The following is a 24272-nucleotide window of genomic DNA, read 5'->3' on the forward strand; positions in this document are numbered from 1 at the left end:
TGATAGATTTGTTGATGGATCTTGTGCCATCTTTACCAGGATAGTAACCCACAGTTAAACAGTAAACCGCTGTCTCTATACAGTACTGTGTATTCACACCAACTCTCAGTTATCTGAGCCTGGTATGGCCTGGGCCCATAACCAGTGTTGAGGTAATTCCCCGTTAGGAGAATGAGTGCATACAGGAAGACGTAGTGAGAGTGGTGAGGAATAACACACAACCAGCACACAGATAAACTGTATAGTAAAATGTAGGTTTTTACTTCCAGTAAACGGTTAAGCAAAGTCCAACAAGCAGTCCAAGTCATATATGGTTAAAGCAGTCAGTTTTCAGTCCAGGGATAATCCAATAACAAAGTCCAGTATCATACATGGTTCAGTAAATAGTCTTACAGTAATCCAAGAAGAACGACGATCAGCAACAGTCAATAGGGAAAAATGCAGGAACCAAAAACATCGACCATCAGAACATCTAGCAACTAACAACAACAGAACTAACAACCCAGGTTTCTGGCTCCATCTAATGGCCGTTTTTTGTGGAACCACACCCAATTACAATTTTAGCATTCCCTTAAAGATACAGTATTAAATTTCTATCCTGGTTTATACACTACTCAAAAAATAAAGGGAACATAAAAATAAGACATCCTAGATCTGAATGAATGAAATATTCTTATGAAATACTTTGTTCATTACATAGTTGAATGTGCTGACAACAAAATCACACAAAAATTATCAATGGAAATCAAATTTAGCAACCCATGGAGGTCTGCATTTGGAGTTACACTCAAAATTAAAGTGGAGAAAAACACTACAAGCTGATCCAACTTTGATGTAATGTCCTTAAAACAAGTCAAAATGAGGCTCAGTAGTGTGTGGGGCCTCCACGTGCCTGTATGACCTCCCTACAATGCCTGGGCATGCTCCTGATGAGGTGGCGGATGGTCTCCTGAGGGATCTCTTCCCACACTTGGACTAAAGCATCCCCCAACTCCTGGACAGTCTGTGGTGCAATGTGGCATTGGTGGAGTGAGACATGATGTCCCAGATGTGCTCAATTGGATTCAGGTCTTGGGAATGGGCGGGCCAGTCCATAGCATCAATGCCTTCGTCTTGCAGGAACTGCTGACATACTCCAGCCACGTGAGGTCTAGCATTGTCTTGCGTTAGGAGGAACCCAGGGCCAACCGCACCACCGTATGGTCTCACATAGAGTTACATTGTGTTGTTTAAGTGTTCCCTTTATTTTTTTGAGCGGTGTATATTTCCAACCCAATTGTTAGGTGACTATCAATTCCTAACAACTACCAACCAGCCTTCAATCAAGGTCCTATATACTGCATGAGTCAAAAAGAGGGCTGTGAAAATATTTTCAGACCCCTCACGTCCTGGACACAAACTGTTTCAACTGCTTCCCTCAAAATGACACTATAGAGCACTGCACACTAGAACAACTAGACACAAGGACAGTTTTTCCCTGAATGCCATCACTCTGCTAAACAAATAATTCCCTCAACACTGTTCAACTATTACAAAGTCTGCACTACTATTACTGTTAATCTTCTCATCACTCCTTATCACCCATCCCCTCCCACTTATGACTGTAGGACTGTAACTTTGTCGCTTGTATCCTTACAATTTATACTGACTGTTTCCTAGTATGATTTGATTGCTTATTGTACCCTATGACTATCATTAAGTGTTGTATCTGATGATTCTTGACTCTTGACGAATGTATCTTTTCTTTTATGTACAATGAGAGCATTTGCACCAGGACAAATTCCTTGTGTGTCCAATCACACTTGGGCAATAAAGAATTCTACTCTACTCTACTCTACTCTATTCTATTCTATTCTATTCTATTCTATTCTATTCTATTCTATAATTGTTAAGTGAATCACTGCAGTTGTTAAATTATTAACACGGGTATTAAATGAAACTGGTTTTCCCATTGACTGCTTGTCAGAAGGTTGCAACATGTGATCACACTGCAATGGTCATAAATGTTAGTCAGTTTTCAAGTGTCTTAATTTTGTTCATGTGATCATGGGGATGCTACAGTAGTCGTTAGTATGAAAAACAGTCATAAGTCATTTTTTTAATGCCGTTGTAACTTCAAACAACTGTTGTAAGTCGAAAACTATCTGTAATCAGAATAATGTGGGAAATGGCATAAAAATCTACAGTAGAATACCAGTTCTATTTAAACATGCTTGCATTTATCTAGTGATGTTGCTTATTTTGTGGCCCGCTAGTTCTAGAGAAAAAGGATTATAACAGATTGTGCAAATTCTGCTCAACCGTTTCCTTCCTTATCTTTGTCTTCTAATTTTACTTGTGAACACCAACCATTTCCAAACCACTTTAACAATCAAGATGACTGCTTTATTATTTTTAATGGATATATAAAAATATGAATTTGTTTGCAAATTATTTGTAAGTGAAATATGATTGGCTCAAATACTTTCTATCTTTGTAGAATCAGTGCAGATTTGAATGGACTTGTTTATTTTACTTCACCTATTCCTATTTCAAAAATCAAGTTTGCTATGAACTGGATAATATTTTAGCAAGGGCTGTGGAAAAGAAACAAAATGTAAAACAGAAAAAAAAAACAGCATTTTAGACAGAAACTAGAATAAATGTACAGGATGGTATTGTGATTCAAACAACTATTTCTCCAGCTTTTCTTTTTCACTGTTTCCTGTTAAGCCCATCAAGAACAGGAGCATGAGTTTCTTTTCATTAGCTTGCAGAAGCTTAAAATGTGTAATTTACCATTGTCAGTAACATTTGCAATATGGTTCTGTTAATGTTTAGATGTGGTGAAAGCATGCCAGTTAAAAATCTGTGTGCATCACAGAGTTATTGTAATGCAAAAAGTACAAAGGTCTTCTGCAGCTGAGCTCAGAAAACAAATAATTGACTTGCAGCTGCAACTTAGGCAGGATGTAGCAATTCAAAAGGGTCCAGATCCCTAGGGAATATGTTATTTTCTAAGATAGTTACCATATCATTTTCTGAGATACTTATCCAATAGTTTGAACCCTATATAACTTGAGCCAGAGAAAGCCATCTTTGGCCAAAAGTTGCATCTTGCTCTGCTTAAAATTCCAAATCCCCCTCACAAAAAACAGGAACAGAAAAAATGGGTGGGATTGAACATGCATTGCTAATCAAATACTTGTCAGAGGTCTAAAAGGTATAGAAACACTTTAGCAGAAAAAACAGCACATTTTCTTAGATATCTTAGTAACCTTTACTTACTCGCCATCCTGCCCCACTTTTTTCTTAAAATTGAAAATAGTCTATTCTGAAATTACTTTATATATTCTCAAAATAATGTCAATATATTTAATCAAGTAATACAGCTAAGCCTTCTCTCCTTCCCTTCCCAGGCCTTCAATAACCTATATGTGCCCCATAATGCCTTATTTGACACCCCCCTTCTCCCAAGGCACTTGCCACTATTTATCTTTGACTCCGGCATTTTCCTGCTTAACTTCCCAACAGCACCTGGGATTGCCATTGCTAAGCAATATAGTTATGTGATGTCATGCTATATAATCATATCACTGTTGACAATCCAGGTCCCAGTTGCTATCATAATCTGTTGAGGCTTAAGATGTTGAGACTCTAGAAAAAGTACAGAGAAGAGCAACCAGGATGATTAGGGGACTGGGGGCTAAAACATACAACGAACGTTTGCAGGAACTGGGCTTGGCTAGTCTAGTAAAGAGAAGGACCAGGGGAGACATGATAGCAGTCTTCCAATATTTGAGGGGCTGCCACAGAGAGGAAGGGGTCAAGCTATTTTCTAAAGCACCTGTAGGCCAGACAAGGAATAATGGATGGAAACTGAACAAGGAGAGATTTAACCTGGAAATAAGGAGAAACTTTCTGACAGTGAGAACAATCAACCAATGGAACAGCTTGCCCTCGGAAGTTGTGGGAGCGCCATCACTTGAGACTTTCAAGAAGAGATTGGACTGCCATTTGTCAGAAATGGTGTAGGGTCTCCTGCTTGGGTGGGGAGTTGGACTAATGACCTATAAGGTGCCTTCCAACTCTGATTATCTGTTATCTGAGGATTACTGCTAAAATAAAGCATATTTTAATGCCATGTCCCATCTTTACCAAGAAAATCAAGGCAGTATATGTAGACCTTGCCTTTGATTTTTTCCATAACAACTCTGTGGTATAAATTGGGCTGAGAGAGTACAATTGGCCCAAAGATATCCAATGATTTTTCATTATTATTCATCAAATTTATTATGGTCATCCATTCCAAATGACTCTGAGCAGCTTATAATATCCAACTATAGAATTAAAATTGTTAAAAACATGACAGTAAAAAAACATGACAGTAAAAAAACAACTAGCTGTGATCGAGCTTTTTGGTAGTTGCCTCAAACCAAAAAACATTATTTCCAAGCAAGAATCTCTGTTTTCTTTAATAAAATGCATTGAGATGAAAGAATGGGGTTACAAAATTCCAGCAACTGTTGCAATTATTTTCAAATATTTGTACTATTTCCAAATTAGTACTAATACTAAAGCAACCATTTTTAGCTTTTTTCCGCCTTGATCCAGCACAGAGTGGATCTTTTCATTGGTAACAGAGGTCTGCAGTTGGGTGCTCTCAAAATGGTCTTCTGAACTAACCACTGTGGAGGATGGATTTAAACCATATTTTTCCCAACCTCATCAAGGATTACTGTATTTTGAATGGTTACATTATATTTAACCATACTTTTAAAGATTTCTTAAATGTCGCTTGTCTAATCTCTTTCAGGGAAGGAGGGCGGCTAAAGTAAGTTACAGAGCAGATCCAAAAGGCATTTGCTTTTTGTCTACCGTATCCTGGATCACATTTGCTACTGTACATGCAAAAAATTGGATGAAGATCAAATTGAACAGTAGATAATGAGAAAAGTGCAGGCAACAGATGCAGCCTGCTGATATAAATGAAGACTAGAGGTTGTTTAAACAAGCAGATCTTCAATGATACCAAGTTTTAGGAAAGCATTGCAACTGTAGTCCAAGGGAGAACAAGGCACCTAAGGCCACCTGTGGAGGACATCAGCTTGTCCTAGAAAGTGACAGAAAGAGCTCATTCATTCTCTAAGTTTCAGGAAACCAAATAGAGGCAAACTAGGAGCAGGAATGGAAATTTCCCACAAAGAGCTTCTGCCTGCCTGCAAGAGTTTGTGTTTTTCTTTACTCAGCAAGCCAGGCATAAAGAAGAATGAAACTGTCTGAAATATTCTGGCTCAGCTGAGTGGAAATTCAGTCTCAAGGCAGTCAAGCTGTGCTCCTTAAAAAAATTCAGAGAAGAAATTGAAAATGCAGTATAAAAGGGGGAACCTTTCAATCCTCATAACCCTTTGGATTTCCTGAAGCATGACACAAGGTCCTGTCTCAATCCAGAGAAAGATAAAGCAACAACAGACACCCAAGTATGCCTGTTGTTCAGACCCTGCTATCTGGCAGACCCATGGAGGAAGACAATGCAGTTCCCAAGTCATGACTTTGCTCGTTGCCTTGCCTTGCTGCGGGTCAAATTTGCTCAGCATTCCTTCTCAAAGAATCATAAGGTATGGCAAAGCATATACTCTTGTAAAATATTGATGTACCTCGATAAAAATGTTGCCTTTCTTTCTATGGGTTAATGTCATACTGTATGTTGATTCTGATGAGCTAATTAAAGCAATATTCATAGAGTTTGTTGTTTGGCTCTATTCTGTTAATTGTTGCATCAATTCTATGTGTTTTGATTGCTGGTAGTCATCCTGAATCTTCATCAAGGAGCCGTTTCATTTAATCATTGTAATGAATGTTCATTGCTAGCCCAAAGAACTAATTTTGGACAAGAAGGCAGCTTTTTTTGATTTCCAAAACAGGCTGAAACTATCAAACATTCTAGTATCTATATTTGCCATTCCTTGGAAAACTGGACTGCAAGAGCAAACTGAAATAGGTGGTTTGTGATTTATCCCGTGACTCACCACCATTTTCTCTAGCCACAGGATGTCTGTGCCACAGCACAAACATATCTCCACAAGCATGAAGAGGAGGGTCATATTTCTTTGCTGACCTTTGACCAACCCCACCTTTCAAGCTTCTCCCTCCTTCTAGTCTGTCTTTCATTCTAGCTAGTTATAATTCCAGAGAGCAGAACACCACTGCTAGGCTCCTCTGTTTCTGCTGTTGCAAAGATGAATCAGAAAGTTCTTCTCTTCATGCTCTTTCTATCCTTTCTAGCAATTTTTGCTTTCGTATGTATCTTGTTGACCAGAGGCGGAAAATGTGAGAGCTGTGCTTCCCAGTCTCAAGCTTTAACTGAGCATCTAAATAGCAAATGGAGTTGTCTCTTTGCTGATTTATCACAAGAGGAATTAGTCCATGTAGTACAGTATTTGAAATCCAACCTTGGAGCAACCTTGGAAGATGCTTCTCATGCAAAGCCTTCTGATAACTGCATTTACTCTGTTGATTTGGAGTTGCCCTCTAAAGCAGACGCTTTATCATTTTTGGATCATGGAGGAAGATGCCCAGCTAGGCAGGCTTTGGTTGTAGTGTATTTTGGAAATCAGCCAGATCCAAATGTTACTGAATATGTGGTGGGTCCCCTCCCACAACCAATGTATCACCAGGATGTGACAGTGCAAAAATATGGAGGAAAAGTGCCATATTATCGCAGGCCTTCACTGATTGCTGAACACAAGCAGATGGCCCACTTTCTGCAGAGTACATTGTTCCCCACAGCCCCAAGCTTCATGCGTGAAGTATTGAACTACGATGGAGCCAATCTAGCAGCAATGACTACATCGCCAAAGGGAATGAAATCTGGGGATCGGGCAACTTGGTTGATTCTGTACCAGAATGTAACTGGTTACTTTTTACATCCTGTTGGGCTTGAAGTGCTCATAGATCACAGAAGCCTGGATATTACCCATTGGATTGTCAAGAAAGTGTTCTATGGTGATCAATATTATAGGGACATGGCGCAATTGGAAAGAGAATTCACAGAAGGGCATCTGCATGTGGAAAAGGTGAACAGAATTCCAGCTGATGGGGGATTCTCCTCAATGAAACCCAGGGTGCATCATGCCAAACTCCATTCCCTGAATTATGAACTTTTTGGACCACGTTACAGTGTGAAAAACAACCAAGTCCACTCTGCATTGTGGAGTTTTGCCTACCGAATGGATTTGCATAGAGGACCACAACTTTTTGACATTAGGTTCAAAAATGAAAGGGTTGTGTATGAGCTCAGCATGCAAGATGCTATGTCCGTCTATGGCTCCAACAACCCTGGTGGGATGTCTATTAGATACATGGATGGGAGTTTTGGAATTGGAAAGTTCTCGTCTCCTCTTATGCGAGGGCTTGACTGCCCTTATTCTGCTACTTATCTTAATGTTACCTTACTAGCAGAAGTAGAAAGACCTCTTATTACTCGTGATGCTATTTGTGTTTTTGAACAGGATATGGGGGTTCCATTTCGGCGTCATTTTTCCAAACTTCACTCTCTGTATTATGGAGGGCTACAAAGCACAGCATTGGTCTTTCGCTCTGTGTCCACCATTGGTAATTATGACTATATCTGGGACTTTGTATTTTATCCAAATGGAGCCATTGAAAACAAAGTCCGTGCCACTGGTTATATAAGTTCATCTTATCTCCATGATGATGGGCTAGAATATGGAAACAGAGTTGGAGACTACACTCTAGGAACAATTCATACACACTTTGTTGGCTTCAAGGTAGATCTAGATATCGCTGGTAAGTATGCAGATTTTCTGTTTCCATCAAGTACTGTAAATTGTGAATCCTATCTAATTCTAAAGTAGATAGTGCATTTCGATATGTCTTTATCTTTAACAGACATTTGGATGCATTGCTTTATATCCTTTGTGCTATTTAAGCATGCTGGATGAAGACTGGTTTCAAGAGTATCAGCCTCTCTACTTTCCCTGTAGCCTATCAATAATTCACTGTCCTTTTCAGACAGTGCCCAGATTCCTATATATTAGCAAAATCTATAAGTTCAAGCTTTGTACTGTTTATAATTGCAGAGTAAGAAGCAGGCTTCTGCTGAATTGGGGCTAACCTATTCCAGATTACTCATCTTGGCATATTCCTTGACCCTCTGCTTTCAGAAATGATCTCTTGCTGATATATAATGATCTATGATTTGCAACTTGGTTTCCAGGTGATAATGCATTTGTCCTCTGAAGCTGGCCTTCTTTTGAGGTTGTTTTTTTTAATAAGCAGAAGATACAAACATGTTATTGTACATGCAATCCCAGCTGGCAAACCTCAAGTACTTTTTTACTTGAACCTTCTGAGCAAAAAGGCATTATGTCCTTTCAGTCTGATGCCCCAAATTTCAAGTTACCATTCTCAATTAGGTCATTGCAACTTCCTTTTCGACAAGATGTTGTGAAAGAAAGACAGGATGCTTTCCCATCTGTATTCTCTCCCTCTCCTCCTATTATAGCAGTTCAGTGAAAAGCAACCTTATTTTTCAGAAAGTTGCCTTGTATTTACTTGCATGTTTATATTGCTTGTAAGTCATTTTAAAATATTTTTATCTCAAAAGGCAGTTTATAAATAATTGTAATACATAAAGAAACAGAGAATGGAAAACAGCTAATTCAATGTTGTCACTTAAATTGTTTCTCTCTCTAGGAGCTTCCAACCAGAAAACTTACAAGTGTAGGAAACTGATAGTTAGTTAGTTTTGGGAGCAATCATCATCTACCTCTATTCTAGCTTCTAGTCAGGCCACCATTACTAATCCTAGTGTTAATACACATGTTTATATTAAGACATAGCCCTTCATTATTTGGTTATTCAAAATCACAATATGCCATTCTAGTACCAATCATCCTATTATTTAAACATAAATCTTTCCATCTAACTATTGCTTTATATAAGGTGTGTATTCTTATTTCTACTACTATTCTAGTTTTTAATCATTTTGCATCATTATATTAGAAAACGAGAAAAAAATAAAAAATAAAAATAATTCCTTTCTATCCATCATCTCTTGATCGTTTTAATATTTTAATTCTTATTCATTTTTTGACTTGCCTCCCCTACTCCTCTCTTGGATCTTTGTCTCTATCAGCATCTGTGTCTTCACCATTCAGTCTGAATACTTCTCCTGTCTCTATCCTCTTAAGCTGCCAGGTCTCCAGAGTGTCCACCCAACCCCCTATCTCCCTTTCAAAAGAATCTTCCAGGTTATCCGATTCCATTTTTAAATCTCTTAAAGTACTTTCCCCTTTATTTATTTAATCAGTCCTTATTATCTTTATCGTCTTCTTCGCATCTTCTTGCTTTATTTGCTGGTTTGTCTGTTCTATCTTTTCCTCCATTCTTTCTGCTGTCTCCTCTTTCCTGGACTCTTTGATCTTCATTCATTATCAGTTGTAGGATACTGTCTATTCTCCCATTTATGCCTTGCATTAGGTTCTTTATCCCTCTGTGATTCTTGGTCATAGTATCCTTAACGCTTTGAAACATCAATGACATTTCTTTTGAAATCTCACTCATTTCCCCCTGGTGGAGCACCTTGTCTTATTTTAGTAAGTCCTGCTCTTACTCAATAGTCCAAAAACAATATATTCAAGTCTAATGTGGTTCCTCAGAAAGTACATCTCAGCTACTCTTTGGCACAAGTGCAGGGAGAAAATAAGACACTCTTCGCTTCAGTATTTGGTAACACAAAAGCTTATTGTTTATCCCTTCGTCCGCAAGGTCCGAGATAATAGCTAAGCAAACAAAATAAAGTTGGATCTAACCCGAGTTTCCTGGGATTCGATATTTATAGTAATTTCCCCTCATTACCCTTCATTACCCATGATTATCCTTATTACCCATGATTACCATTACTAATGATAATTATTTGTATGAACTCAATCACATGAATCGTGGTTAATGCGTATAGCTTCACCTCACAGCATTTTACGTAGATCGCGCATATTATTATGATACAGAGTTTATTCTGATGAAGAGGAATGCCATACTTCAGGTTGCTGTGGCTTCGATTCAAATGCGTATGTTGTGTAGTCGCGATGGTACATTAATCACAATTATTTACATCTTAGGATTATTCAATCAGTTCCATTTAGGCAGCTTTCCAAAAGTCACTTTACTTAAGAGTCTGCCTTATTCTTACAATAGTCTCCAGTTATCATGAAGTAGATAGTTATAGAACAGTACATATCACCATAGTCCTCCAGATTAATGTTGTTTATTTCTCATCAGAAATTTTCCCAGGTTTATAGGTGTATGATATATGTTTCATTCATCAGTAGGTGGCACCCTCAGCTTAGGTTTCAGTGTTGTTTCAAATCTGACAAATTAATTAATCCAATTTTAATTCAATTTTTGGAAGCAAAGTTGGCTATTCAAGTAGATAGTTCCAGCATTTTATAATGCCTTTCCAAAACAATGCCTACCCAGTTTGAAAGTCCAATTTTTAATTTTTTAAAAAAGTTTTCTCCCCTTAGTTCATTTCTTTTGGGTCTAGGATTTTTCTCCGTATAATTATTCGCTGCTTTAACAAATAGTTCTAAGAGTCTCTTTTCCTGGATTTTCTTTCTTTTTTCCTTTTAAGATTAGGTTCTAGATTAAAAAAGGAATCATCTCACCCAGCTCCAATCACCATTCATCTACACTGTTCCTGCACATTTCTTTAGTGCCTCGGCTGTCCTAGCTTCACAGCAGCCATGGTGGCTGCCTTTTCTCCTTGTTGTGGATGACAGGGAAGAAGGCCTGAGTCAGGTGGAAGAGTTGAGGCTCTCTGCAACCTACAGGGTGCCCCTCTCTTCTTCACCACCCCTACAGGGTGGCTTTAGCTCCTTTCAGAGCCTTCCAACAGGGAGAATTCAGTGCAGGAGTGCGGAGACCCACTCCTCACATCTGATCTCACCACAACATCAACCAGAAGCCTCTCCCTTCCTTTTTTAGAGGGCTGCCCAAATTCATCAGCATACTACATTAAATACAATAGAAATGATACATAAAATCTAAAGGAGCCTTGCCATCCATCCTAACCAAGATCTGGTGGAAAAAACAGGTTTTCAAAAACCTTTTTAAAGCTTTTGAGGATGGAAACTGTATAGATCTGTGGGAGGGTGATGTTCTAGAAGGCAGATGCTCTTCCAGAAAAGACCTGCAGAAAGTTAGAGGAAAGAGATGATGTTTAATTGATAGAACCAGGAGTGTGCCCGCTCTATTTGATGATAGAGGAAGGACAGAAACCATTGGAGATAGGCAGCCCCTCAGACAGGCAAAACCTATGCCATGAAGGGATGTACAGGTAATGACTATCACCTTGAATTACATCCAGAAGCTGTATTGTAGCCAATGCCATTCATGGAGTAGCAATTTTATATGGGCATATTGAGGAATGCCCATCTCTGCTTCCATTGTCGTATTCTGAAGTAATTGCCACTTTTGAGTCCACGTACAAGGTGACTAGGATGGGATTGACTGTTTGGAGGGGGCCCTGGTATAGGAGCAGGTACATATTGGATGAATCTCAGTAAATGTCTTCCTGATTACAGTTGCTGAATATTCTTCAGGCAAGAACTGTGAATCCAGAAAATACCTCAAATTTCATGCCAGTTCTGAATGTGGGTATCTACATCTAGGCTTGAATATGGAAAAAAATCCAGGCCTGGGCAGTGTAACTACTCAGAGACACTTAGTCTTGCTGGGATCGAGCCTGAATCTGTCTTTTCCTATCCAGATCCCTATACCATTTAGACACTAGGATAAGATTTGATAGCATCACTTGGACGGCCCAGACATATATACAACTGGATAGCATTAGTATACTAATGGTACCCGGCCCCAAAGGAATAGATAAACTCATTTAAACAGAGATAGTAAGAGCATCAAACCCTGAGGCATCAATCTAAGCAGAGCAAAGAGGAAAACTGCTGTAGAACAGTGCCTCCATCCTTAATCTCAGCAGATAAAACCAGAAAGTCCATGGTATGATTGGTGGACTGTGAGCCACCGAGAGACTAAGGAGAACCAAAATAGCAGATCTCCCATTTCAGAAGTGATTCAAGGTCTGATCGATGCTGACACCATGCTATGCTCTAGTTTAAAAGTTAATAGCAAAGAATCTAGATAATCTTTTTATTCTGGACCCTCTGAAGCTACAGCTGGGCCACTTTCTAAAAACCTCCCTAAAAGGAGAAACTTGGAGACTGGACAGATGTCTGGAATTTTGGGGCCACAATGACTATGAGGAGGGGACATTCTTACTATTGCACTGGGAATCTTAACATTCTCCATTTCCCTTCTTTCCTCATTAGTTTGAAGTTGCTGCCTCAATACCATTCTTGTTCCAAGCCCGGGCAGAGAGAGTTTAAACTTTTTTCACTTTCATGTTCTAACAAAAAATGTACACCAGCAACTTTAAAAAAAAATGTTTCTGACTTATTATAAACAATTTCATTATTCCAATGCTGTTCAAAGATATTTTCATGATCCTGTGGCCAACATGACATCATAGAATGCTGTTACCTTCTCACTGAAATAATACCTATTTATCTACTCACAGTTGCATTTGAACCCTTCAGAGGGTTAGGGTTATCTCCCCACCCTCAAAGTTTACATTTCCTCAGAATGGGTGGGGAGACAGAACTTTCCCCCCTTTTCAGATGAAGAAAATTATCAAATAAACTAATATTCTGCTCCCCACCCCACATCTGATCCTGCAGTTGGGCTGCTGCTCCCCTCACACACACCCCCAGCGCGATTTTAGGTAAGGAAATACGACATGGGCCAAGGCTGGCAGTCTTAAATCAAGTCGTAAATCAAGGATTGCCGTCAAATTGGAAAACAGTACAGGTCGTCTTCAACTTACGATCATATCATATAGTGACCGTTTAAAGTTGCAGTGCCACTGTTGACCATTTTTCACACTTATGACCATTGCAGTATCCCAATGGTCACGTGACTTACAGTCGAATGAGTAGCAACTGACTTGTATTTATGACAGTCACAGCCTCCTGGGGGGTCATGTGACGTGATCTCCCTTTTGTGACCGTGTGAGAAGCAAAGACGCTGGGGAAGCCAGCTTTGCTTAACCATCGTCTGACTGATTTAAACAACAATCCACTTTATAGCGGTGGCAGGAACCGTTGTAAAATGAGTCCAAGCTCACTGAACAGATGTCTCTCTTAGCAACAAAGATTCGGGGAAGCTGCACTTACTTAGCAACCATTCCAATTATAATGGCACTGGAAAATGGGACTTATGACTGTCTTTCACACTTATTGACCGTTGCAGCATCCCCATAACCAGGAGATCCAAATTCAGACAGGGACACTTGGCAACTGAGTCATACTTATGACACTCTGTGTCCCAGAATCACATGATCCTCTTTTGCGACCTGACCAACGAAGTCCACAGGGAAGCCGTATTCACTTGACGACCATGTGACTTACTTAAGAGCTGAAACTACTTGCTTAACAACAGTGGCAAGAAAGATCGTGGGTAAAAGCTCACTGAACAACTGTCTCGCTTAGCGATGGAGATTCAAGGCTCAATGGTGGACATACAGTAAGTTGAATGGTACCCTTACCTTTATGAGTGTGTCAATCATCTTTGCTCTCAAATTCTCAATCTGGTCCACAGGGATTGACGTCTACTGTTGGAGGATGGATTGAGTTAAAATGTGTCAAAACTCACTTTAACAATGCTCTTCCTTAGCAACCAAAATTTTGGGTTCAATTGTGGTCATAAGCTGAGGACTATCTCTGCTTTCCTCTGCAGGGCAGCTTTGTCCTAGTAAACTCCTTCCCTTTTCTGGTGATGTTCCTCTATTAGAGGCACAAAAATAACCCGGATGACATAAGGTATCCTGCTGGAGCACAGAGAGTTGGATTAGATGACCTCTAAAGTCCCTTTCAGCTCTGGATTGCTGTGCTGTTTCAAAGTGTCCTCTGAAGCTGCATCTAGTGCCAGGGTTTGTGGTCCTTTTTCTCTGCCTCCCTCTATTCATCCATCCATTCATATCTCATTCACTTTCCCTTCCTCTTTCCTTCTTTCCTGTCTTTCTCCCTTCCCTCCCTCTTTCTTTCTTTCCCTTTTCTTTCTTTTTCTTTCTTTCTCTTTCTTTCTCACTCTCCCTTTTCTTTCTTTTCTTTTCTCCCTTCTCTCTCCCTTTCTCTCTCTCTCTCTCCCCCCTTCCCTTCCCTTCCTCCTTCCCTCTCTCCTTCTAAGGCTAGGATACCCACCCAAAACAAAAACTCTTTTGGATGAAGCCGGCTTACTTACCACCCACCCCACTCTTCCCTTCCCGGTCATTATCAGGGAGGCATGATCAGGTACATGGGAGCTTCCATCCCCTCCCCTTCCTTCTCCCAACAAGCGCTTGACTGTTTGGCTGCAGCACCTCTCCCAAACCTATCAATTGCCCCGTGGCTTCTGGCTGCCAGCATTGGCAGCTAGCCAATTGGCTCGTGGCTAACTGTCCCAGGCAGCCAAAAGCCCGGGACCAGTATTTCATCAAATGGGCCGCACCGAAGGGCCTGGGATAGAGAGGCCTGGGTAGGAGCCGAAAAGTCCTAGACCTGGCCCAATGTTCAGCTCTATTGAGATCCATTGGGATCTTAAGCCTATCTTCTGGGGTGTTGCTTCATGTCATCTTCAAATTTGATGAGTTCCCCTTCTACTCCCTTGTCTAAATTGTTTATGATAATGTAGAAGAGTACTGGGCCTAAAACAGACCTTTTCCTTCCATGTAGACATAGTTCCATTATGTATGGCATTCGGCTTTGTTCGGGTATTTTCCCACGTCATTGTAATTGTTCTTTTAAAGTTGTAGCAACGTTCCGGCAGAATCTCATCTGCCATCATCAGGCTTCTGTTAAGTATGGTTTTCAGCCAGTTACAAATCCATCAGGTGGTGGTGCTATCTCATATTTTTCCATCTTAGCAAGAAGTAAGTTGGGGTCTACTTTGACAAATGTCTTCCTGAAATCTAAGAATACACAGCATTTTGCTGATTCACTAGTTTAGTCACTTTGTCAAAGAATGAAATTCACAGCAGCATCCAACTAATTTCATATCTATTGAATTTCAGTCCCAAACATCAAGACTGGAGGCTAGCTGAGTGGATTAAAAAGACCAGCACATTTTTCTTTCACAACCAGCTATTTTATCTAAAACATAAACAAATGGCATTCTACCTTTTGTCTCTTCTTCCTGCCCCATACCTTGAATCCAATAAATTAGTAAACATAATAAAAAGTACAGATTTTTAAAAGAATTCTAGCCCTTAATTATTTATGGGAATATTAAGAAATACCACTGACATGGTAAGAATTCAACCTAACAGTTTATGTCCTCTTCAAGTTGAGCCCAGTCCCTGCTAACCAGTGTCCCATCCTTGACAAAAGTATAAACTTTTCATTCCCTTCTTCCAGGATATTTCAACTTTCCAATCTAGTTTACAGCCTTATTAGTTCTTGGTGGTCTTCCATGAAAGTACATACTACTCAATGCTTCCACCTATCTGGGCAAAATGGCCAATGATTAAAAAGTAAAAAAAAAAGAAACAAAAAGCTTAAGCAGCTCCATGAAAACATAGCATAGAACACAATAATCAAAAACTTCTTTCTATAGTTGGAGGCACATGGGCAAAGTTCCCAATGATTAACTTGGCCTAATGTTGGAGGTCTCCAGTTTGGCACATTAGTTTGGGAACTTTAATTCTCAGAATTCCCAGCAAACTGAGAAGTAGAAGCATTTGGAGGAGGATTCAAAATTCTTAAAAATGTACAAGGACTGATATTTTGGCAGTAGAAATAATAAAATGCCAAGAACTGAAAATCAGTTAATGATATCTATTCACTTTAAGTTGCAAGGCTTAGCACATTGAGTAGCCAAGCCTTCCTTCGTTCTGATCTTTGGTGGAGAAAATCTCTCTGCAGAATTATTCTCTTGGATTGTGTTTATTCTGGACAGGGAAGAAAATTCCAATAATGCAAACATAGATGTGCCTTAAGAGAGGAAGTAGATTGAAGAGAATATTGTGAAAAAAATAGCCTTTACTGTGATTAGTTTTGGAAAGTTACAATGAAAAATAGATTTTCTTATTCTGCATAGTTTTCCCTTTCTGGTGACTGCCTTTCCCATTAACAAAAGGTTAGTTTTAGGTCACTTCCAGCTGGAATGACTGCTGGAAAGATTAACTAATTGTTGCCCATCTTTGCTACTCTCAAGTAGCTAACCTGAACATAGTGAAACACATGCTAAAAATTCAGATTCATATATACAGTATGTTTCCTATATGGGTATTTGTGTTTCATACATGAAAAAATATTTGGATTGAACAGAGATAATAACATCTTAACAGAAGAATAAGCAGGATCTAAACAAGGTAAACGTATACTTGATTGAGCAATGATCTTATCCCAGCTAGCAGAAAAATATGCCCACAGTCTTAAGTTCCATTGTATGCAGCCCTCACAGAAATAAAATTAGCTTTTTATAACATATCAAGAGAAATTCTATGGAAGAAATTATTGCATCCTACTACTACTATTATAAATCAAAGAGTCTATTTTATTAATAATATCTAGTTATATTTTAACAAGAGCTATGCCCAGTGACCCAGATCAATGCACTGATTCATTATTAAATTTTGTTAACTATTTTATTGTCCCCTATTTTAATAACCGGTGCTTTCATCCGCCTATCTTAACCGAAAGGAATAACCCAATACTCTTTTATGTGGATAAGGTTATCTTTTCACTGTTGTTGTGGAGAACATTTTTACATTATTGTGAAGACTGGGAACAATCAGAGGTGGCATTCAGCAGGTTCTGACCAGTTCTGGAGAACCGGAAGCGGAAATTTTGAGTAGTTCAGAGAACCAGCAAATACCACCTCTGACTGGAGATTTTACAGTATCCTTCCCCTGCCATGCCTACCAAGCCACGCCCACAGAACCGGCAGTAAAAAAAAATTGAATCCCACCACTGGGAACAATGAACTATCGGAAAACAAACGTCATAATCACCCTAGCATTTTTCCTGCAGGTGCAGTTTGTTTTTCAAGTCAATAATCACCATGTTGCACAATCAAATGTAACATCTGTGTTTAACTGGACATTTTCATGCCCACATTTATTGTATCTTTCCATCTTCTCTGTTGTCTTCCATGGGGCGCTTGCTATCTACATTAAAGTGGAGTGGGCTGTAGCGAGCAACTGTGTGAAGTGCTGCTCATAGAACATGGCCATACTACTTCAGGCATTTCTCCTGCATTTTCCCTATTTATTTATTTAGCGTATGGCATGTGTTAGCCAGGGATCACCGAGGTGGCTGGCTGCCTCTGTGAAAGGAATTTTTTCAGTCAGTGTTATCTTTACCCATGGGACACTTGAATGACTGTAGGAATTTGGGAGAGGCTCCTTTCTTGTCCCTACATGGTTTATTCACTCACAGGAATCGAACAGTCAAGCTGCTGACCTCAGTAGTGCGCAGGCTTAGCATCTTACCACGTGGGCCACCGTGGGCCATCTTGCCATCTTCTCTGTTGTCTTCCATGGGGTGCTTGCCATTTATATTAAAGTGGAAGGGGATGTAACAGGCAACTGTGTGAGGTGCTGGTCATAGAACATGGCCATACCACTGTAGGCGTTTCTCCTGCATTTTCTCTGATATTGACACAATGCCCTTTTGCTCCGAACTGTGTCGTAGCATACACAGCCAAGGAGAGAATCACCTAACCACCAGGGAAGCATGCACATCTCCATGGCATGTAAAGTGCATTCAATTAACATTTGGTGGCTGTCCAGCATTCAGCAACATATAGAGCTTCTGGGTGCACCATGTTTTATATACCTTTTATTAATAAAAGGTATATAAAGAAAGGCCAACAATGTTTTTCATGCAACTGTTGGTATTTGTATACAGCATCTATACCCATGTTATCAGTTGTTCAGGCACATTGTAGTCACATAATGCATACTAAATTAATTGATGCGAAACACAATCCAAGGTTTTTTCAAGGTCAAGGAAAACCAAATGTAATGGGATCCCCTTTTCTTGGTGTTTCTCCATGAGCGTGCAAACTAACTGCAAATATGGAGTCAGAAATACTAGAGTCTTTGACAAAGCCACATTGATGGGTACTGATTTTTACAATGTCACATAGGCACTGATCAATGATCTACTCAAAACGTTTCATTGTGTGTGATAGAAAGCGTATTTGTTGATACTTTGAACAATCTGCTGGATTGTTTTTATTCTTGGACAGGGGGGTTATGATGTTCATGGCCCAATCTGCAGGCTCTGGTCAGAGTCCATGATGGCACTGAAGAACTAGGAGTAGCAGACTTCACCACCAGAAAATTGAAGTCATCTGTCTATCTATCTATCTATCTATCTATCTATCTATCTATCTATCTATCTATCTATCATCTATCTATCTATCATCTACCTATCTATCTACACACACACACACACACACACACACACACTTGTGTTGGTAACCTTTAATTGTATGAAACAGTGCATGATAGGTCTAAATCTTTTCAACCAAGGTATATCAAAAAGGCTAATTTACAAAATGCCAGGATCCCATACACCCCAAGGTAATGAAATCTGGGTAAATTGTAGCTACTTCAGCACTGTCTCAGCACCACTGTTGCATTTCTGCAATCATGTGACCCTCATTTTTCAATGCCACCTAACAACTTCCTGGCCACCTGGTCGAATTCCCTTTCCCTCCGCGCCTTTCCTACCCAGCAGCAGCCTTTATCTGCCTGCAGAAAGGGGAAGAGAAGGGATGGGAGGGAGGGAGAATTCCAATGCTAATGGTCCCCTATCATCTAGGCAGGATGTCAGACTGGAGGTAGTAGAACTAAGATAGCAACCAGTTCATCTGGATCTGGTATAGTTTCCTTTTCTTTATTTTTCCCATTAGTTAATTCATTATGAATTCCTTCCTTATTTTCCTAAGGAATTTTATTTTCCTCTATTTCAGCAACAGAACTATGAGATTAAAAAAAAACTGCATGGGAATATGCATGAGAGCATGACTCCTGGCCACTAAATGAAAGGTAGTCCTTGACTTACAACCATATTTGAGCCCCCACATTTCTCTTACTAAACAAGACAGTTGTTAAATGAGGTTCATCCTTGTTAAGGATGTTGTTAAGGGAAGCACTGCAGTTGTTCAGTTAGTAACATGGTTGTTAAGTGAATCTGGCTTCCACATTCACTTTGCTTGTCAAAAAATCCTGGAGTATTGCAACCATCATAAATTTGAGTCAGTTGCGAAGCATCTGAATTTTGATCCCATGATCACAAGGATGCTACCAAGGTCATAAGTGTGGGAAACAATCATAAGTCACTTTTTTTAGTGCTGTTTTTATTTTGAACGGCCACTAAAAAAATAGTTATAAGTCCAGGACAGACTTCCTGGAACTTGAATGATCTTTAACAATTTAATTTCTAGTACGTAGCAGAAATGTAGTGATAACTGGTTAAGAGCTACTATATGGAAGTCCTCTTTTATATGCCTGTTTTAAAAAAGCCCTTTCACAGATTAATGCTTTCTGGCAGCCTTGTTTACATAAAGACAATAGGCTTTTATCTTCCATGGAAAATATATCACGTTACAGTAAAAATAAAAATTTCCTGAACTTCATGTGCCATTCTATAGGGAAATCACAAAAATTCCAAGAACATTCCAACCACGTAGTTATTTGTCCTAGAGCTGATTGATACACTCAATATGTCATGACTTTTCATGCTGCCTGGACAAAGAGCGGATGAAAGTTACACGGTCTTTGGCAAACAATGCCATAGGCTTGTTTGTTCATTTGTTTGTTCTCTACACTTCCAAAACTGCTTCCAATACCTGGCTAATATATATATTTTATTCAACCTGAATATCCTAAATCCTCACATTATTATAATATGCTTTTTAATATGCCGAGACAGTCTCAAATCCCTATCTCAAAAAAAACCTCCCAGTTGCCCCTGCAGGTGAAACCTGATTAGTATCAGTGGCCTGTCTCCACTTTTGTAAGCTATGCATGGTGTAATGGGTAGTTTTTCTTCACATATTCTGAATTTCATTACCTTCTGATTTATCTTGCTTACAATGATTCTAAATCTGTTTCTTCACTAATGATTTACAGCATCTTCAGAGCACTACCCTAAAGTGATGTGAAGCCCATCCTCATTAATATAATTTTGACATAGCCATTGTTGAAAGACTACAGAATACAATACATTGCCAGTGCAAAAGTGACCTAAATAATTTATTTCTAGCATGGGCTGCAGTTTCTGAAGCTGCAGCACTTGCACTTCTCCCATACATTCCATTTCTGGAGCTTTCCTCTAACTTTCTGCAGTCAGATAAACTTAATATTTCAAAAAACTCTATTATTGAAGTCCATCAATTGTTCTTAGTTCTTCTAATTTATGCTATGCCCTAAGCATCTAGTCCAACTTCAGTTCTTTGCAGCTGCAAATCAGCTGATCCTCCAATTTACTTCTATGCACATTTGAGATTTGATGTTTTGTACAAATAGCAGTTGTACTGTGTACTTAATAGAGCAACATTACTCTATTAAGAATAATACTAAGTCTATATATTTGTTTGGAGAATAGTAAAAATGCATAAATGAGCAATGTAGCAATAAGTTCAGGAATCTTTTCAAAATGAAGTAATTTGTTATTTTCAATTTAATATTTAGTTCCTTTCTTGTGATCCATAGTCTTTCACTACATGCATTGTTCACTTTTGGCACTGTAAAAGATTAAAGCTGCCATGAAAGGGCGTTTACTTTTTAATCAAAATCATGAATTCTAAGCCTCCACTTTTTGGAACCAATCCAGTGAGGTCCCATTTCCTGCAGAAAATAGATAAAGTCTCTTGCCATCTAGCAGCTATTGAATTGTCTTTGGGACTGCCTTCATTTAAACAGCTGGTGAGTCTTCAAGCCATATCTTTGCAATGAACCCAAAAGCTCTCCTTGTTCTTCTTATACTTGCTTTGGTTACAATTTTTGCCTTGGTGTGTGTGTTGGTGACCAGGAGGGAGAAGTCTAGTCATTGTGGTGCTAAGTCATCTATTTCCTTGGATAGAAGTCAGAAGAACAAGAATGTGATATTTGCTGCCCTGTCAGCAGAAGAGATGGTACAGGTGGTGAAATATCTGCAACTACAGTTGCCCTTGGTAGATGATTCTCATGCTGTATTTTCCAAAAATTTCATTTATCATGTTGATGTCAATATCCCCAGCAAGGAAGAGGTGCTGAAATTCCTTGATCATGATGGACCACGCCCTCCTCGACAAGCATTGGCTGTGGTGTATTTTGGAAATCAACCAGAACCAAATATCACTGAGTATGTTGTAGGGCCACTTCCAGTGCCCACATATCATTGGGATGTGACAGTGCAAAAGTATGAAAAGAAATTATTCTATCATGGCAGACCTATATTACTCAGTGAATTTGGGGATATTGGGACATTCCTAGTGGAGAAGAAATTTTTAGAGGCACCCACTTTTATGACTCAAGTATTTGGACATAATGGAAGCAATTTTGAAGGTATTCTCGCAGTACCTGGAGGGTCTCAGTCTGGAGAACGCTTTTCCTGGGTTACCTTGTTTCAAAATGTAAGTGGCTTTTTCTTGCATCCAGTGGGACTAGAGGTGCTTGTTGACCACAGCAGTCTGAATGTCTCTCACTGGAAAGTCTCAAAAGTATTTTATAATGGCCAGTATTTTAACGGTTTGGCAGAATTGGAAAAAGAATTCAAAGCAAAGCGGGTGATTGTAACAAAAGTTAAGCCGGTTTCTTCTGATAGGAGCTTTTCCTCACTTCATCCAAGAACACCCCCTCTAAAACCTGGATCCTTCAACCATGAGCCTTTGGGGCAACGCTACAAAGTGAGAAACAACCAAATAACTACCCCAACCTGGAGTTTTGCCTTTCGGATGGATGTACACAAGGGACTCCATCTCTACGATATCCGATTCAAGGACCAAAGGATTGTATATGAACTCAGTGTGCAGGATGCCATTTCTATCTATGGCTCCAATAGTCCTAGTGGAATGATAACCCGATATATGGATGCAAGTTTTGGAATAGGAAGATTTGCTTATTCATTAGTTCGTGGAGTTGATTGCCCTTACTCAGCCACTTACCTCGATACTGTTTATTTAATTGAAAACATCAAGCCAGAGGTGCACAAGAACTCAATTTGTGTGTTTGAGCAGAGTACAGGGACCCCTTTCCGGCGTCATTTTTCCAATTTTCAGTCTTTCTATTATGGGGGACTCGCTAGTTCTTCACTAGTCATACGTTTTATAGTTACCATTGGTAACTATGACTATGTCTGGAGTTTTAGTTTTCATCCAAATGGTGCCATTGAAAGCAAAGTCCAAGCAACTGGATACATAATCTCATCTTTCTTCTATGATGATGGGCTGAATTATGGCAATAGAGTTGCAGATCACACACTTGGTACAATCCATACTCATGTCATCAACTACAAAGTTGATTTAGATGTTGGAGGTAAGTCCTTGGGAATCTTAAATAATTTTGATTGTTGCAGTTTTGCACTATTTTCTACTGTTGTTGGTAACTCTCTGCCCCACTGCTTATTCTTATTGTTCTTTACTCTGTCTCAGTTTGGGTTTCTTATGGAAAATCCAAAGAGTGATTTGATAGTTAGTAGAATCAGAGACCAGAATAGAAACTGATGGTTGCCCAACTTGGTCCGATAGTCAATATTGATGAGCTGCAGAATTATTTAATATTACAATATTTTCTACTGACTCTCCAAATTGTACAACTTTGTAATTCAATTTCCAGAGTAAAGTATCTGCACCTGAAGAGGCCACCATTTGAACAATGAAAACATTTTCTCCCCCCCTCCCCCTCCCTCCCTCCCTCCCTCTCTCTCTCACACACACTTTATTATAGATAGTCTTCAACTGACAACGCAACTGAGCCCAAAATGTCCATTGTTAAGCAGGACAATTGTTAAGTGAATTGTGCCCCATGTTAGAACCTTTCTTGCCACTATTATTAATTGAATCACTGCAGTTATTAAGTTAGCAATAGGATTGTTACATGAATCAAGCTTCCCCATTGACTTTGCTTGAAAGAAAGAAAGGGGATCAAGTGACCCCGGGACACTGAAACTTTCATAAATATTCAGTCAGTTGCCAAGCATCTGAATTTTGATCACGTGACCATGGGGATGCTGTAACAGTCATATGTGTGAAAAAATGGTCATAAGTCATTTCAGTGTCATTGTAATTTCAAACGGTCTTTCATAATTTAGAGTGAACTTAGTTTAAGCTTATCCACTTCCAGCTCAAATTTTTAACCACTGAACCACACTACTTCCATCATTCATCAATGATATCAAAATAAATCAAACAATGATTTAGGCTGAATGAAAATAATTTGAATTTCTAAATCCAACATGATTAGTTGTTTCTAGCTTCTTGTCTACTCACATTAACATGCAATCATGTATAAGCACACATAGTCTACATTTGCTCATTAACCCTAAAGTTTAATATAAGTAATGTATGCCTTTTCTAGAAGTTGCTCTTTTGAAGTCAAATGAGCTTTTCTTCATACATCAATACCCCCCCCCTCTCCCACCCTCCTCCTTCTCTCTCCTACCATATTCTTATCTTCTGTTCCAGTTTCTTATCTTGGACTGCTCAGTAACTACAATTCTAAGAATGTCAATGAGAAGCAATCATTTACAATTTATTAGGTTCAGCTTTTTAAAGTCCTTAAGGTAGACATAAGACATAAGACATAAGAATTTATTTGTCATTACACTCGCAAGCGGGTGCAACGAAATGAGGTGCTCTTCCACAAAGTAAAAACTGGACAAACACCACTAAAAAGAAAAAAAATTAAACTAAACACAACCAACCATACAATCATCTCTATGCAATTTAAAAATGTAAATACCCCATTACTCTCAGCCATTTAATTCCACAAAAATCTTATGACCCTGCATTCAAACTCAAAACTGCACTTGGATAAAAACTGTTCTTAAATCTGGTCATCCTTGTTCTTAATACCCTAAATCTCCTTCTCGATGGTAATAGTTCAAAGAGCTGATGTCCCGGATGAGAGGAGTCATTCAATATATTAAGTATCTTCCTCTTACGTCTATTCCTATACAGTTCTTCCAAAGAGGGGAGTGAGCAGCCAATGATTTTTTGGGCCGTCT

General features: G+C 39.1%; 1 protein-coding gene across 3 annotated transcripts in view; it reads left to right on the forward strand.

Annotated features, from left to right (window-relative positions):
• Positions 1 to 5291: 5291 nt before the first annotated feature.
• Positions 5292 to 24272, forward strand: part of LOC113425483 (amine oxidase copper containing 2) — a 47495-nt gene continuing 28514 nt past the window's right edge. The window contains exon 1 of one of the 3 annotated variants that reach the window (XM_087946530.1): positions 5292 to 5597. Coding sequence is in view for 2 of the 3 variants with exons in the window: in XM_087946529.1 (XP_087802655.1) it covers positions 6219 to 7788 (1570 nt within the window). In the remaining variant the exon portion in view is untranslated. Of the gene's footprint in view, positions 5598 to 6147; positions 7789 to 20898; positions 22583 to 24272 lie in introns of those variants that run through there. The other 2 variants (XM_087946529.1, XM_026687657.2) reach the window with 2 other exon arrangements.

The sequence above is a fragment of the Notechis scutatus genome, chromosome Z, assembly GCF_049901735.1.
Source record: "Notechis scutatus isolate UNSWTSFEM ecotype Mainland chromosome Z, rNotScu1.2, whole genome shotgun sequence".
Lineage (NCBI taxonomy): Eukaryota > Metazoa > Chordata > Lepidosauria > Squamata > Elapidae > Notechis > Notechis scutatus.